Below are 18,716 nucleotides of genomic sequence, written 5' to 3' on the forward strand. Positions count from 1 at the left end.
TCATTTTTGAGATTGCATCCACATACTACATTTTGGACTCTTTTGTTGACTATGATGGCTAGTCCATTTCTTCTAAGGGATTCCTACCCACAGTAGTAGATATAATGGCCACCTGAGTTAAATTCACCCATTGCAGTCCATCTTAGTTCACTGATTCCTAGAATGTCGATGTTCACAGTTGTCATCTCCTATTTGACCACTTCCAATTTGCCTTGATTCATGGACCTAACATTCCAGGTTCCTATGCAATATTGCTCTTTACAGCATCGAACCCTGCTTCCATCACCAGTCCCATTCACAACAACTGGGTGTTGTTTTTGCACATCTCTTCAAAAGGAGTCCATCCCTGAACCATCCAATCACTGTCTATTCCATCATCCTTCTTTTCTTTCTAGCCTTGAAATGTTATAATTATTTGTTTATTGGTTTGTTTTCTCCCTTTATAAAGTGTAAGGTCCATGAGGGTAGAGACTGTTTTGTTCATTGCTGTATCTCTAGCACCTAAAACAGTGCTTGGAATTCAATAAATATTTTTAAATGAGTGAATAACTAAATGGTAAATGAATGAATGAGTGAATAAGACCAAGGCATAGTCCTCTTGATTCACAATTTAGGATGCAGAGGAAATGTGTCATTGAATTATTCTCTGCTGTGGCCTGTGAATACCAACCTTTGCACTGCCTCCCTTCCCTCACAGCCTTCGTTAATTAGAACTTCTCCAAAGGGACTAAACTTTCCAGATTCCAGGCTGAGAATTTCAGGACGTCTTTGGATTTCTGTTCCCTGTTGGCAGAAGCCATCCTAAACCACCACTCAGAAGCCCTTCTCTCAAGAAGCATTGCCTATTCCGCCCTCCTGTGGCCAAAGACTGAATACATTGCTGAATAAATACCCAGAACCAGCATTTCCTCCTGTTTCTTTACATGATCTATTTCGGGCCTATTTCTTTCTCTCTCTCTCTCTCTCTCTCTCTCTCTCTCTCTCTTTTTCTTTGCGGGGGATGGGGGTGAGGGTGGAGGCTTATTGCAGTTCTATTTCCAACAAGCTGGCGGGTCAGACAACTTGCCTCTACTCAGAGTAGAAAGGACTGGTTAGAAGAAAGTAGCAAGGGTCTAAAAGACCCTTCAGAGGACGTACAATGCTTTCATATCAGGCTCGGGATCTTTCTGGAAAGGCCAAACCCAATAATGCATTAATTTAGGGTTAATATGAGCAGTGAACACTTCCCTGAGGCCCGGTGTTTAGTTTAGGAGCCTGATCTGAATTATTCCATCCTTGGGCCTCATGACTTACTGAACCAGCTACTTCTCTGACTCCTATGTCCAAGTTTATTTATTTACAGGCTCCATTTAAACTGAAAACTGCTGAACAGTAAGGACACTAAGCATTCATCATCAAAGTAAGCATGGTGGTTTGTTCAGAATAGATGCCTAACAAGCATTATATAGATAAGCAGGTAGATTGGCTGGTAGGTAGGTAGATGATAGGAATAAGTTGAAACTGCAATAGGAGGGGAGGGGGTTAGTTCAGCTAGGGAGTTTGTAAGATACTGGATTATGTGTCAGAGGAAGACTAAGGAATTAGTTTAGGAACTATATTTTCTATAGAAGTCCAAGATAGTCTAGCAGTGAGGCTCTGAGCGAAGATGTAAACAGAGTTGGACACTACCAAAGATTGGTAAAAAATAAAAAGATGTGTGCAGGACACATAAATGGATAAAGGTTTGTAGAGATTTGTGAGGGTTAAGATGAGACTTCTGAAAGTCTTTGTGGATTGATGTGGAGACATCTGAAAGATATATTGTATGAAAAAAGAAATATGCAGAATTAATTTTGTTAATATTCTCCAAGGCAATCTATAGATTCAATTCAATCCCTATCAAGATACCGATAAGGGCATTTTTCACAGAACTACAGCAAATGATTCTAAAACTGGTATGGAAACATAAAAGACTCTAAATAGCCAAAACAATCTTAAGAAAGAAAGAACAAAGCTGGATGTATCATGTTGTGTGTGTGTGTGTGTGCTTAGTCGCTCAGTCATGTCTGACTCTTTGTGACCCCATGGACTGTAGCTGCCAGTCTCCTCTGTCCAAAGGGTTTCTCTAGGCAAGAATACTGGAGTATGCCGGCATTCCCTTCTCCAGGGGATCTTCCCAACCCAGGGGTGGAACCCAGGTCTCCCATATTGCAAGTGGATTCTTTACCATCTGAACCACCAAGAAGCCCAAGAGTACTGGAGTGAGTAGCCTTCCTTTCTCCGGGGGACTTCCCTGACCCAGGAATTGAACTGGGGTTTCCTGCATTGCAGCCTGAGTTACCAACTGAGTTACCAGGGAAGCCCAGGTATCATGCTCCTTGATTACAAACTATACTACAAAGCTACAATAATCAAAACAGTATACTACTGGCACAAAAATAGACACATCTATCAATGGAACAGACTAGAGAGTCCAGAAGAAAGCTCACCTTTATATCATTGATTAATCTACAACAAAGAAAGCAAGAACGTACAATGGGGATAAAACAGCCTCTTCAGTAAATGTTGTTGGGAAAAATAGACATACATATGTAAAAGAATCAAACTGGACTATATTCTCATACCATATATCAAAATTAAATTCAAAATGGTTTAATGGCTTGAATGTTAAAACCTGAAACCATAAAAATTCTGGAAGAAAAGATAGATGGTATGCTCTTTGGCATCAATCTCAGCAATATTTTCTTTTAGGTGTCTCTTCAGGCAAGGGAAACATGCGAAAATAAACAAATGAGACTACATAAAGCTAAACATATTTTATGTGGTGAAGGAAACTATCAACAAAATGAAAAGGCAGCCTAATGAATGGGAGAAGATATTTGTAAATGATATAGCTGATCAGAGGTTAAGATACACAAGGTACTCATATAACTCAATATTGGGAAAAAAAAAAAAAAGATCTGACTGAAAAATGGGCAGAGGACCTGAATGGACATTTTTCCAAAGAACACATAGAGATGGCTAACAGATATGTGAAAAGATGCTCAACATCACTAATCATCAGGGAAATGAAAATGAAAACCACAATGAAATATCACCTGTCAGATTGGCTATCATTAAAAAGACAAGTGATAGTACTGGAAAAGGTGTGGAGAAAAGGGAATCCTTGTGCACTGTTGGTGGGGATGTACATTGGTGAAGTCACTATGGAAAACAGTTCCTCAAAAGATTAAAAATAGAACTTCTATATGATACAATTGGAGAAGGCAATGGCAACCCACTCCAGTACTCTTGCCTGGAAAATCTCATGGATGGAGGAGCCTGGTAGGCTGCAGTCCATGGGGTCGCGAAGAGTCAGACACGGCTGAGAAACTTCACTTTCACTTTTCACTTTCATGCACTGTAGAAGGAAATGGCAGCCCACTCCAGTGTTCTTGCCTGGAGAATCCCAGGGACGGGGGAACCTGGTGGGCTGCCATCTATGGGGTCGCACAGAGTTGGACACGACTGAAGCAACTTAGCAGCAGCAGCAGCAGCATATGATATAACAATTTCACTTCTGGGCACCCAAAGAAAGCAAAAGCACAATTTGAAAATATATATATATCCCTATGTTCATTGCAGCATTATTTAGAATAGCCAAGATATGGAAGCAGCCTAAAGTGTCCATTAACGGATGGATGGATAAAGAAGATATGGAATATTACTCAGCCTTAAAGAGAATGGAGTCTTGCCATTTGAGACATGTCCATGGGTGGACCTAGAGGGTATTATGCTAAGTGAAATAGGTCTGACAGAGAAAGAAAAATACTGTATGATTTCACTTATATGTGGAATCTAAAAGAAAACAAACAAGCGAGCAAACATAACAAAACAGAAACAGACTCAGATGTAGAGAAAAAAACTGGTGACTGTCAGAGGGGAGAGGGGGAAGGGATGAGTGAAATAGATGAGAGAGATTAACAGGCACAAACTTCCAGTTATAAAATAAATAACTCATGGTGATGTAATGTACAGCATAGGGAATATTGTCAATAATATTATAATAACATTGTATGGTGGCAGATTATAACTAGAGTTACTGTCATGATCATTTGGTAGAGTACAAGAATATTGAATCACTATGTTGTACACCTGAAACTAACATCATAAGTTAATTATACTTCAGTAAATAAGTACAAGGAAATATGCTGAATAGTACATAAAATGTATGGTTTTGGGGATGAAAAATAAAGAAAATAAAATAATTTTGCTCATATCTGCATAAAGAAACTCTAGTAACCTCGAATGGGGGGAACTGGATGAGTAAGTTTCATTCATTGTGCACATTTTAAGTTTGCTTGATTTTTAAAGATGTGACTGTTATATTCATTAAAAGAAATGGCAACCCACTCCAGTATTCTTGCCTGGAGAATCCCATGGACGGAGGAGCCTGGTAGGCTACAGTCCACAGGGTCGCAAAGAGTCGGACAGGACTGAGTGACTTCACTTTCACTTTTCACTTTAAAAATGTTAAATATGCTGTGTGATATTAATATACACCCCCTTTTTCTTTCTCTCTGCTTCAGTTAACCTGGTTACAAAGAGCCCTACACTAGAAGTAGTACAGTTTGAGAGTCTGAACATAGGCATTAGAGTCAGCTTGCTGAATTTCAACCCCAGTTCTTCCAACTGTTGGTTGTTTGACCTTGAGCAAGTTTCTTAATGTTTTTGACTCATTTTTTTTCACCTTTAAAATGGGGAGAATTCTATAATGTCCTGGTACTCACTCCGCCCTTCACTTTAAGCAAGCTCCAGACTCTTAGTATTGTCATTTCCTCACCTGAAAAATAGATTCTTATAGTTGTTGGTGAGGGTTTAACGAGTGAATTCATGTAAAGCACTTAGAATAATGCCTGGCATATAGGAAGCTCAGTAAAGGCTAACAATTACTATTATTTGAAGGTTTGAATATTATCTTTTCCCCTTACTTTAGGCAAATTGTATACTCTCTGAGCCTCATTTTCCTCATCTGCAATAGAAGAAACAAATAATACCTACTAAAAAGATGATGATATAATGAATTTGAAAGTTCTGTATGGAGTAAAACATTTGGTTAAGAAGAGAATAACTGTTATAGTAGAAAAAATGAGGGGAACACTAAATGAAGATTCTACTTATTCAGTGCTCCCCATCCCACCCCTAGCATTCTGAATGAGATCATATCTAAGCAGCAAGTGGAAGTCTCTAAAGGTCATGAGTCATTTGTATATTAAATGTCAAAAGGTTAGTCCTGGTTCCCACTTCTCTAAAGCAGAGTGGTGAAAAGGGGCTGAACACCACTGGTTGCCACTTCATCATGAGATGCTAAATGTTTCTGTATAGCTGCTCTTATTTCTGGAAGTGCTGAGACTCATTGATTCCTCCACTGTCCTCAGCAGCTTCTGCAAAAAGAAAGTTGCACTCAGTCCCAAAGGCTCACTCTCCCACCTCCACACATATAACCATTTTATAAAGTACAAAAAAAGCCACTTAAGCAGGAGTACCAGTTCTCCAGATCACATCAAACAGCCCTTACAGGCTCATTTTATGACATTATCTGGTTGGGACCTCACAACAGCCGAAGAAGGCTAGCAAGGGGTGGAGGGTAATCAATCATTCCCAATTTACATAAGGGGAACACTCTGGTTCTCAGAAGGAAAGAGACTTACCTCAGCTCTCACCACTTCAGGGTAGAATGGAAAGAACAAAGAATTAAAAGCCAGAAAACTCAGTTCTGGGGACAGTACTTTCGAGTCCATAAAGTTCTATACATTTAGGATTTTTAAGAAACTATCATGCCAGGGCTAGGCCTGGAACCCAAATTTCTTATCCTCCAGATCAGAACTCTTACTACACTGATAGAAAAGAGAATAACAAATAAGGATCAAGAAAAAGTATCCCCCCCAAGAATAACTGCAGCTTACATTGAAATGGAAATTCACAGCTTCTTAAATAAGCCTTTTATCACATTTCAACCTCATGGCAAACTTGTGAGAGAAGTACAGCCAGAAATAGAATTAAAATTTTAACTGCCCTTATGTGTACTTCTTCTCCCTCTTCTCTGCTGTATTTTTTTTCTCTTTAGCACTTAGAACATACTATATGCTTTATGTAATAATTTGCTTAGCATGTATCTGCTGTACTAGAAAATTTGTTCCACAAGAACAGGATTTTGTTTGATTTGTTCACAATTCGGTGCCTAAGACAGTGTCTGGCACATAGCAGATGCTCAATATGTATTATTGAATAAGTGAATGAAGGAGTGCGGCGGGCAGTGTGCATGTGTGTGGGAGAGAGAGAGAGAAAAAGAGAGGGATAAAATGGCCCCATTTTACATATTAGTAAACTGGTATCCAAAGGAGTTAAGCAATTTTCTCAGGAAGGACTTCTGGAGCTTCCCATTTCAGCCTGTACCCCTCACCTAGCTGCCTGGCTGGTTCAGGGGCATCTCACCTGGGCCAAAGAAAATATTTATCACAACTTCCTCTGCCTTTTCTAGGGCCAGCTCCAGGCATGGTTGACTATAGGCAGTCTAAGAATCTTTTCCTTTATCAATTCACTCATCCACTCCACAAATATTAGTAGGAGTGCCTGCTCTGTACACAAAAGTCATTCTGCCAGGCCGAATTGACCTTTACACACCCAAATACATATGTCTCACAAACATTCAAATGGCTTCCCTGAGTTTTCACAATCTCTAGAATTTATAATGATGAGGGAGGAAGGAGCAAAAGTTATCTGAGTTCTCAGCATGTAGCCTAAGAGTCCTGTTCTCTTCCACAACCTACCTGGTGATTTCACGCCTACCTCATAGGATTGTTGGGAAGATTAAACTAGATACACATGAAAAACAGAGCAGTGCAGTGCCTGTCACAAGATGAACATTGGCTTTGTAAATGTTAGCCCTTATTCTCAATCTGAAGGAAATGGCAACCCACTCCAGTATTCTTGCCTGGAGAATGCCAGGGACAGAGGAGCCTGCTGGGCTGCTATCTATGGAGTCACACAGAGTTGGACACAACTGAAGCAACTTAGCAGCAGCAGCAGCATTCTCAAGCCCTACTGCATTCATGATCTTATTATTGGTACCCCTTACCACTGGGATGAAGGAAGCCAGACAAACATCCACTCCTGGCAAGCGGAGAGAGTAATGCTCAAGGTCTCATCCTGGCTTTGTTTGAAGATCAGTTCAATTCAGTTCAGCCGCTCAGTCATGTCCAACTCTTTGCGACCCCATGAACCGCAGCACGCCAGGCCTCCCTGTCCATCACCAACTCCTGGAGTCCACCCAAACCCATGTCCATTGAGTCGATGATGCCATCCAACCATCTCATCCTTTGTCATCCCCTTCTCTGCCTGCCCTCAATCTTTCCCAGCATCAGGGTCTTTTCAAATGACTCAGCTCTTCGCATCAGGTGGCCAAAATATTGGAGTTTCAGCTTTAACATCAATCCTTCCAATGAACACCCAGGACTGATCTCCTTTAGGATGGACTGGTTGGATCTCTGTGCAGTCCAAGGGACTCTCAAGAGTCTTCTTCAACACCACAGTTCAAAACCATCAATTCTTCAGTTCTCAGCTTTCTTTCTAGTCTAACTCTCACATCCATACATGACCACTGGAAGACCCATAGCCTTGACTAGACGGATCTTTATCGGCAAAGTAATGTCTCTGCTTTTTAATATGCTGTCTAGATTGGTCATAACTTTCCTTCCAAGGGGTAAGCATCTTTTAATTTCATGGCTGCAGTCACCATCTGCAGTGATTTTGGAGCCCAGAAAAATAAAGTCAGCCATTGTTTCCACTGTTTCCCATCTATTTGCCATGAAGTGATGGGACTGGATGCCATGATCTTAATTTTCTGACTGTTGAGCTTTAAGCCAACTTTTTCACTTTCCTCTTTTACTTTCATCAAGAGGAAAAGAAGATATGTCATCTCTCCCAGTCTCAGTTTCTCCAACTTTAAAGTATGAAGACTGTTAGGATGCCTACACAAATTCATGTATGTGAAGGGGCTTTGGAAATGCAAAATACCCCAAAAATGTGAGATTATTATTGTATTAAAATAATACAGATGATCATTACTTGAACCCTTGCTATGTGAAATACACTATTCCAAGTGCTTTACATAATTTCTTCTTCACAATAGTACCAATGACCAATGACGACTATTATTCTAGTTCCATAGATAAAGTGTGATGGTTAATTGTATGCATCAATTTGTCTGGGCCACAATGCTCAGATATTTGGTCAAACATTATTTTTGATATTTCTGTGAAGGTATTCTTTTGGGTGACATTAACATTTAAATCTGTGGGCTGTGGGTGAAGCAGATCATACTTCACAATGTGGGTGGGCTCAATTGAAAGTCTTAATGAAACAGAGACTGGCCTCCCTCTAGCAAGAAGGAATTCTGACAGCAGACTGCCTTTGGACTCAGACTGCAACTTTTCTCAGCTTGCCAGCCTACCCTACAGATTTTGGATTTGTATTTCCACAATCACAGGACCCAATTATTTAAAATAAATCTCTCTCTCTCTCTCACCCTCTGTGTATGTGTGTGTTTATTTATTTATAAAGTTGACCTTTGAACAATGGAAGGGTTAAGGGTGCTGAACAATAACACAGTTGAAAATTCATGTATAACTTACAGACAGCCCTCCATGTCCACAGTTTCACATCATGTAGTACTGCAGTCTGTATTTTGGGGAAAAATGCACATATAAGTGGACCCACTCAGTTCAGACCTGTGTTGTTCAAGAGTCAACTGTGTGTGTGTGTGTGTGTGTGTGTGTGTGCGTGCGCACACGCGCATGTGCACATACATATCCTGTTGGTGTTGTTTCTCTGGAGAACCTTGATTAATACATAAAGAAACTGGAGCCTAGGATGTTTAAATCCTTTGCCCCAAATCACACAACTAGTCAGTGACAGAGCCAGAAACCTAGAGGTTTTCTTTCACATTTCCTCCCTATCCTATACCTCTCTCACTCAATCCAGCATCAATTTCCATTGATTCTATCTTCAAAATTATGTCCAATCTGCCTTCTCCTCAGCTCCAATGAATTTATTCTGCAGCAGTTTCTTAACTGGGCTTGACTTCTCCACTTTCACTCTCCTCAATCTAGTCTCTAGCCTGAAAAAGTCAATTTCTCATATCACAAAGCAGGTCCCATTATTCTACAGCTTCAAATGCTTCCTACTGTACTTTTAATAAATAGCACTTGTCAGTGCCCAGCACTATCACACACAATGTTAGCATAACTCAATCTTTACAATAACAGTATGGATAGACCATTATTATCCTCACTTTTCAGAGGCCATAACTGAGGCACTGAAAGGTTAGGTAACATGTTCATGGTCACTAAACTAATAACTGGCAGAGTGAGAATTTGAACCTAGGCAGTCTGGTTGAACATGCTATTAAACACAGAACCATACTATCTTTGAGTATAGTGATATATACCTTCCCTGATATATACCTTCCCTGGGCCTGCAAGCTCCCTGGGCCTACAAGATCCTGTGTGATCTGGTCCCTGCCTGACTTTCTAACTTTTATCATGCCACTTGTCTCCCTTTCTGACTGCTCCAGCCAAACTTGCCTTCTTTCTGTCCCTTGAGCATACAAAACTATCTCAACCTTAAGGACTTTACACACACACAATTCCTGCTGCCTCTCCCAGACTCCCCACAAACTTCACTATCTCATTCTTTATTTTTTATTATAATGCAAGTTTGTTAAGATTTTTCTCCAAATCTCTACATAGCTTACTCAACTTGAATGCCACTTCCCTTGTATGCCACACAGGCACTTTGACAAAATATTTCTTCATGGCAATAGGACTTCCTAGAGCTAGCTGAATACATTTATTTTCGGCCACTGCTTGGTTTTCATTATTGAACAGTTTAATCACTTGCAGAACTAGTCACATTCTCTCTCTCTCTCTCTCACACACACACACACACACATACACACACACACTGGTTGTCATTATTGATCAGCTTAAACACTTGCAGAACTAGTCACATTCTCTCTCTCTCTCTCTCTCTCACACACACACACACACACACACACACTTACACACACAACTACCCTCCCCCCATACAACTACCCCCCACACAGACACCAAAAACAGCGCGATGAGCAAACTTCTCAAAACAGTAGGTTCCTAAGAAGAAGCTTTTCTCATCATGTCATGGGACTGTTTGGGGGCCTTTTTGTCTCTCCTCAAGCAGAGAATTCAGGAAGCCCTGTGCTGGGGTGGGAGGGATAGTTATTTGTGAATGAAATTCCTGTTGGATCTCTTGGCACTCAGAGAAGAGTAAAGTTGGGTCTCATCTTCTGAGAGCTGAATAAAGGATAGTAGGAAAGATCATATTCTTCCTACCCACATGTGTATCCCTTCTGTCCTATCAAGAATAAAAATCTTCCCCTATGGGTAGAGAGCAACAAAATTTACACAGCTCCTTCCAATCTACTCACACATATGATTCTCACAGAAAACTGGAAAGATAAGTTAGGCTATGTGATGATTAATTTTATGTATTAACTTGACTGGGCCATAGAGGGGCTAGATATCTGGTCAAAAATTATTCTGGGTGTTTATTATTTTTAATAGAAATATAACTAGATATGTGGATTCTTTTCCAAGTTATATGATATAAGATAGCAGAGAATTTATTTTTGTGCACTACCACCTCCAGCACCTAGATCAGTGTCAATTCATAGTAGCCTCTATATTTTTGTTGAATTAATTAAGAAACTCGATAGCATCTATGAGATAAAGTACTTTGCCCCATTTGATGGATGAGAATACTGAGAATGAAAGAGGTTTGACAACTGTCAAGTGTTTCAGAGTTGAGAGGTATGAAAGCCAGGCCCATCAATGTCAGACTTGTGATTCTGAGATCTGTGTTCCCTCCACTCCAGGTACTGTCTAACCTAGCACAAACTGACATTGCAGATACAAGCTATGAATAAATACACTGAACAATTTATCATCAAAAGTGAGCTCATATTTTTTTCTTTTCTAACGCTATCTATTGAGACAGATTTTATTCTGTAAATGCCAACTGATGTTTACATGTGACACTTGCAATCAGTTCAATAGTCAAATGTTCAGCAAAGAAATCTGACTGTAATGAAAAGCTCAATATGAATTTCCAGGGCTTTGAAAATGAAAGAACAAGGAGCAATGACCTTTCGACCAGCCACATTATAAAATGGTGGCTAAATATGCACTCTTATATTTTCATAATGGACCACTAGTTAAATTTTACCCAACATTTACTTCTAGGAATCTGAGAATCTCAGTCTGGAAGGATTTTGGCAATTTTTAATAGCCCCATTTAATAGGTGAGAAAACTGAGGTTCAAAGTACTCCTATTAAACAGCAGAGCCAAGATTAGAAGTTTCTTGCTTTCTAGGCTCTAACGGAATTTACTACTCCTATCTCTTGAATTATGGGTGTGTCTTTTCTTTATTTCTTTTTAATTGAAACATAGCTGACTATGTGGATTCTTTTCCAAGTTACACTCAGTTTGTGGTCTTGGATAAAGTACCCTCTCTATCTGAGGCTCAGTTTTCAAAATCTATAAAATGAGTGGCATGAAAACAATTTTTGTGTGGGAGGTAGGGAGAACACAGGAAAAGCAAAGCCCTTCTCCAAAGCTGTAAGCAACAACCTAACACATGAAGCAAAAACCTAGGTGCTCTGGATAAATCAAAAGTAGAAGATCCAAACTTTTGCCTGCCCCTGTCCATCCCCTTCCTGTGAGGAACTGCCATGGTAACCCTAGGGCTCTGAGGCAGGGAGTATACAATCCTTTCGTGTAAAGTGCCAAATAATAAATATTTCAGGCTTTTCAGGCCATATTGTTTCTGTCAAAACTACTCAAATCTGCCTTTGTACCGTGAAGGCATAGTGAGCATGGCTGTGCTCCAGTAAAACTTTAGGGACACTGAAATTAGAATTTCATATAAATTTCCATGCAATTTCACATATGTGTGTCACAAAATATTCTCCTTTCAATTTTCCCCAACTATTTAGAAATGTAAAAACCATTCTTAGTCTGTGGGCTGGATTTGACCGTTAGGCTATAATTTGCTGACCCCTGACCTAAACAGTTGGGCTAAATTATGCCCAATATCAACCAGATTGGACATTATAGCTAAGGCAGTCCAGAAGCAACTTAAGCAGTATAGAAAGTAAAGCCTGAAATTATATTGTTGCCATGGAAATTCCAGAAAGTAGATAACAGAGTACATTGGGCCTGCTCAAGAGTAGGGGACCACAAAAAGGAGAAGGCTCAAATTCTGATCCTACTCCTCACTTTCCCAGGCTGATCTGCATTTCAAACTACTTGGCAATTCATCTACTGTCAGAACTTCAACTGTAACCAATGCCTCCCAATCCTCCTGTGAGCTCAATGTGTAGATCACAAACTGCCTATTAGCTATCTCTCATTTGAGGCTGTTTGAGCATCTTAGACTTAATGTAGCTCAGACTGTATTAGTCATCTCCCCTCTCTACCCTCTCTAACTGCTGCTCCTCATTTTGTATCCCTGATCTCTGTGGAGGATATTACCATCCACTTGTTCTCACAAAAAGACTGTCACTCAGGGGACGTAATGGAAGGCTAGAATACATCAAGTCTTGATTGATCCTTCACTAGATTGATGGCAGCATTTTTACTATTGGCCACATTTTAGCTGTTGGTCAAATCTATTAGGTTGTAGCTCATAGTCCAAAGCTTAGTTCAAGCCCTAAGTCTCTGCATTTCTACACTGATAGGCCTACATGTGCGTTAACTGTGACAATAACTGTAGATTGTCTCCCAATGGCCCCCTATTCCTTTGTATCAGAAATTTTTCCCCTGATTGTTAGCTGTGCACATAACCAGCCAGTTTATATGACTACATTTCCAAGTTTCCCTTGCAGCTGGAAGTGTCCATGTGACTTAGTTCTGACCGATTAGATTTAAGGAGAAGTATTAAATAGAATTTCATGGAAGGTTTCTTTTAAAAGGAGGGTCAAGTCCTTTTCCTCCTCTCTTATGCTTCCTCATACCTAAAATGTGGATATTAATAAATATTCTGGAGCTTCAACACCCATCTTGGATCATGGAGCAACCTCCAGAATAAAAGCAAAATGCTAAGGATGGTGGCGCAGAGAAGTCCCCAAAGTCTTCCTAAAGCTACCATATTGGCCCAGGTATGCCTATATTCTGACCTATTTTATGTGAAAGAATGAAATCTGTATGTTTTAAGCCACTGTGAATAGATTCCTATTATTCATAGCAGAAATAAATCAACCATTAAACTTACCAGTTGCCACTCTATCTTGCTTATGCAGAGATTTCCACCAACTCAAATGCTGTGGCTTTTATATGGGCAATATGAAATTTGACATGGAATTAGTTCAAGATTTCATAGTCTCCAAAGCAGTGGCATACCAAGAGTGGAACAATAAGAGTAGACAATCCTTAGTGCAAGTAATGAAACAGTGCACTACCTATAGATTTTTTTAAGACTAAAAGTAAAAGTGTACTTTTATTATCACCATGCACCAGCAATTTTAAATAATCTCAGTAACAGAATATTCCTCCTTGAGACAAGTGCTCCAGCCTGGTGCACTGGGAAGACCCAGAGGAATCGGGTGGAGAGGGAGGTGGGAGGAGGGATCGGGATTGGGAATACATGTAAATCCATGGCTGATTCATATCAATGTATGACAAAACCCACTGGAAAAAAAAAAAAAAAGAACTGCAAGATAAAAAAAAAATGCTAAACAACTATTGTTATTACTGAGTTTTAGTAATATTTACATACAGTTTCAAAGCAACCTTTATTACTTATCCTTTAATAATATTGTATTCTACATGGAAGTTGATTCAGAGTTGATTCAGCTGATTCCAGTTGTACACTTGCACCCCAACATGCACACAGATTTTACATGTGTTCCTTTAGTTCATTTTACTTTGAAAAGGTTTGTGTGCATGAGTTCTAAGTCATTCCTGTCATATACAGCTCTTTGTGAACCTATGGACTCCTGGAGGAGCCTGCCAGGCTCCTCTGTCCATGGAATTCTCCAGGCAAGAATACTGGAATGGGTTGCCATGCCCTCCTCTAGGGGATTTTCCCCACTCGAGGATCAAACCCATGTCTCTTACATCTACTGCATCAGCAGGTGGGTTTTTTTATCACTAGTGCCACCTGGGAAGCCCAGGTTAAAGTGCATTCAAAGTAGCTTTGGGTGCATTTCATGTCTGCAGATCCCTGTGGGACTAAATGTTCCAGAATTTAAATAGCAGGTTTGAAGTAAACAAAGATAGCACAATAATTGTAGTCAAAGCTACAATGTAAGTTATTTCAATTCTGTCATTTGTGACCAATTGGAGTTTTTATTTGTGTTTAAAATATAGAACAGAGAAAACAATACAAACTATAGAGTGTAGTACTTTTGTTCAATAAGTACAGATTTTAGATCAAATATGAGATGTTACTGAATTTGAATGTCTTTGATATTGAATTATTCTTCTTTTCATTGTTAATTATTTGAAAATTAAAAAAAACAAATCAATAAAATAATTATTAGAACTGATCATTACATGATTACTGAAAATAATTTTGTCACATAGAGAAGAGAGTATTAAAAATGATCCATTCCAGATGTTACATACGTTAAGTGTATCATATCTCCAAAATACTAGTAATATACTTAATATTCTCCAGAATACCAGAAAGCAAGAGACTGATTCATTGATAATCCATACAGAATCAACCCTTAGTTAGACCCACTAGAGGCCAGGAGCCCAAAGCAGATCATTTGATCATTGACTTAGACACAAAATCCCCTTGCATGCATCTACCCACTCTGTGTTCATTCTAGCTCCACATTCAGCCATCTGAGATTTGGATGACTGGCCAGAAAGGAGAAAGATACAGATCATCTATAATGCTCAGTACAGTCCTTTCATACAGATTATCATCACCCTGGCCCAAGCCACCACCACTTCTAACCTGAACTATTACAAGAGCCAACCTCACAGCTCTTTGCTCCACTACAGTGTATTATCCTCTTAAAATTTAAGTCAGATTAAATCCCTCATCTGTTTGAAACCTTCCAAAAATTACCCATCTCACTCAGATTAAATGTCCCCAGGACGGTGGCCTCCTTGTGTTCCTTAAACAAACCAAATGCGCTCTCTCTTTCTCTGGCTGTTTTTTCATCCATTTCACCTAAATATCTCCACAGACCTTGTTCCTTCATTTTCTTCACATCTCCACTCAAATGTTTCTTAATTAGAGAGGTTCAACCGACATCTAATACATTATTCCAACCCTATCTCTATTCTCTTATTAGGTTTTCTTTTTCTTCTTAGAGCTAAGCACCCTCTTACATATTGCATAGTTATTTGTGCAATTGTTTAGTGAGCCCCTTCAACTCCTTGAATGTAAGATATATGATAGCAGAGAATTTCTTTTTGTTCACTGCTACCTCCAACACCTAGATCAGTGTCAATTCATAGTAACCTCTATATTTTTGTTGAATTAATTAAGAAACTCGATAGCATCTATGAGATAAAGTACTTTGCCCCATTTGATGGATGAGAATACTGAGAATGAAAGAGGTTTGACAACTGTCAAGTATTTCAGAATTGAGAGGTATGAAAGCCAGGCCCATCAATGTCAGACTTGTGATTCTGAGATCTGTGTTCCCTCCACTCCAGGTACTGTCTAACCTAGCACAAACTGACATTGCAGATAGATATAAGCTATGAATAAATACAGTGAACAATTTATCATCAAAAGTGAGCTCATGTTTTTTTTCTTTTTTAACACTATCTACGGACAGATTTTATTCTGTAAATGCCAACTGATGTTTTATGTTCAAGGACCTTTGTATAACATGTGACACTTGCAATCAGTTCAATAGTCGAATGTTCAGCAAAGAAATCTGATTGTAATGAAGAGCTCGATACGAATTTCCAGGGCTTTGAAAATGAAAGAACTAGGAGCAATGACCTTTCGACTAGCCACATTATAAAATGGTGGCTAAATATGCACTCTTATATTTTCATAATGGACCACTAGTTAAATTTTACCCAACATTTACTTCTAGGAATCTGAGAATCTCAGATCTGGAAGGATTTTGGTAATCATTAATAGCCCCATTTAACAGGTGAGAAAACTGAGGTTCAAAGTACTCCTATTAAACAGCAGAGCCAAGATTAGAAGTTTCTTGCTTTCCAGACTCTAATGGAATTTACTACTCCTATCACTTGAATTCTGGCAAACAGTTAAATAAATGTTTTCATCATACAATATTCACTACTTCATTCCCCTAAAAATATTATGCAATTTCTCCATCAATCTTCAATTACATAGTCTCCACAAGGTTTCTGTTACCCTTTCTTCTTTCTCATACACAATTAGCAAAACTTCAGATTTCTCTATTAACTTAATCTGTTGTCAATGGGTGGCTCTGGATCCCTACACTATAATATACTTAGAGGAGGAGGGAAATATCACCTAGACCCAGCTTCTAGAAATACCAGGGCTTTCATTTTTTTAAGGTAAATTTCATGGCATTAGTTCATTATGAAAGAAGTCCTTTACCAAGATCATGACTCTCTGTTCCTTTCTGCCTTTCTCAGCACCATTTGATGATTCTATGGAGCAGTGGAGAGGGACACTGACAGAGTCAGGAGACTCCTGTGCTGGACTAAGCTTTACCTTCATGGAGCTGTGTGGCCCTGAGCAAGTCTCTCCCACTCTCTGGATCACAACTTTCCTGGATGGACAACACAGGTCTGAAGGTCTTTTCCTGTTCTATAGCTTTCTGGTTCTACAAACATTTGAAATAGCCTTATGGGACCCCACAGAAAGAGGAAGATCTGAGAAAAGTCTCTTGAAGCCCTGGCAAATACAGGCTGAATGACTTCAAGAACCACTGAAACAGAGGAATCTCCTCTGAACACAATCCTAGCCCACACCAGATTTACGCCTCCCTTCCAGAATGGAAACAAAAAAGGGGTTAAATATCCGTTTTTCCCCAAAAGCTTCAGGCTACTTTCCTTCAGCTGCAGGTTATGGGTAGCAGTGGGGAACTGTAGGCTGGCATTGCCATCAGTGCCTGCTGACCCAACTCGACTGCCCTCCAAGACTCTCTTGTCGATGCTTCCCAGCTGAGGACAAAGGCATGGTGGCCTCCCATGCCCCAGAGTCCCAGACCAGACTTGAGCTACCCCTCGCTGAGTCAGAGAGTCATCAAGATGAAGCCACCACTTCCTCTCTGCAAAGGAAGTCATTCCAAGGTCTCCAGGTAGAGAAGGGAACATAATAGCATACAGTGAACTGTTGGGAGGATGATAGTAAACACACACACAAGCACACACTCCTTGGATGGGGGTAACGGAGAGAGTTCTAACCGAATGGGGCCAGACCCATTTCCAGAATGGCAGTTTCTGTAGCCTCTCCTTGGCAAAGCCTCAAGTGTGGACAGGGTGACCCCAGTCTAGGCAAGGAAAGGCTTCAGGACTCCCCCAGGCAGCTTCTCTGAGAGGGGCTCTCTGGCTCTCCCAGTAAGGGAATACACACAGCCCATTTGGGGGACCATGCAGTTCTCCCATACTGCCCCCTCCACAATCCCAGGCTTTGTAACTCCCCCCTCCCTCCCAACCCCGTGCCACCCTCCCAACCCCCGCCCCAACCCCCGCCAATCCTCTCTCCTAAGAGACTCACTGCTCCCAGAGAGTCCCTCTACCCACCACCTTGCCTCTCTGGTCTGCCAGGTGACCCTCCCCCCAACTCCTATCCCACTCCGGGGTGGTAAGAAAGGGGACGGAGAAGGGAGGGGGCTTTCCTCACAGGCAGGCGAGCAAGGACTCCTAAAATGGCCACAGCAAGCTTGCTGGTATCTCAAGGACAGCGGAGAGGGCTGTGTGCAGAAGCTAGGGGGCTCACTGCATGGCGGCTGGTGAAGGAACTGGGGGTGGGGCTAGGGGACTGAAGCTGGGGAAGCTGCGGTTATGTTCACTCACCATTCCCGATCCGCCCCTTATCCACTGCATGGTGCTAATGAAGTCCGGCTTCTTGTCAAGGCCCTGGAGGCTGTCGCGGGTTGTTTCAGGCAGGCTGGGCTGGCAGGGCTGGAGCAAGCGAAAGCCCCAGCGCCCCCTCCCCCTCGTTTCCTTCACAGCCCTACAGCCCAATCCCCTCCTCTCCGGACCTCGCCTTCATTCAGGTTTTTCCATCCCTGCAGCAGGCTCTGCTTCTCTGCCCCACAGCTCCCGAGGTGCTTGGCCTGGGGAGATGTGGGAGGGGGATTCCCACCGACTGCCTTTGTCCCTTGCCAAGGCTTGAGATCTGGGAGGCAGGGGTGCAGGGAGATGATGTGGGTGAATAACCTCCGCCCAGGAGAAGGCAGCTGCCACCTCTGCCTGCCTCCGGCTGTGCTGGAGTTAGATGCTGTTTATTGTGGGGCTCCCCAGTTGTGTCGAGTCAGCAAAAAGTCCTTTCCAAAGTTGCCAGAAGGTGTTGGGCCAGCCTTTGAAATAATAGAATCCTGCGCCCGTGAAGCCATGCCAACACTCTCCTGCTTTATCACTTTCACTTCTCAGAACAACCTTGTGGAGGCAGGCATTGGTATCTCCATATTACAGATAAATAAGTGGAGGTTTAGATGATGGTAGAGACCTACCTAAGGTCACAT

At 40.9% G+C, this 18,716-nt stretch overlaps 1 protein-coding gene across 1 annotated transcript in view; it reads right to left on the reverse strand.

The window, feature by feature from the left end:
- ARHGEF9 (Cdc42 guanine nucleotide exchange factor 9) overlaps positions 1–18,452 on the reverse strand; it is a 246,637-nt gene extending 228,185 nt beyond the window's left edge. The window contains exon 1 of the mRNA XM_043457945.1: positions 18,046–18,452. Coding sequence (XP_043313880.1) covers positions 18,046–18,075 — 30 coding nt within the window. The 5' untranslated portion in view covers positions 18,076–18,452. The remainder of the gene's footprint in view (positions 1–18,045) is intronic.
- Positions 18,453–18,716: the final 264 nt, after the last annotated feature.

The sequence above is a fragment of the Cervus canadensis genome, chromosome X (genome assembly GCF_019320065.1).
Source record: "Cervus canadensis isolate Bull #8, Minnesota chromosome X, ASM1932006v1, whole genome shotgun sequence".
NCBI classification, from domain to species: Eukaryota; Metazoa; Chordata; class Mammalia; order Artiodactyla; family Cervidae; genus Cervus; species Cervus canadensis.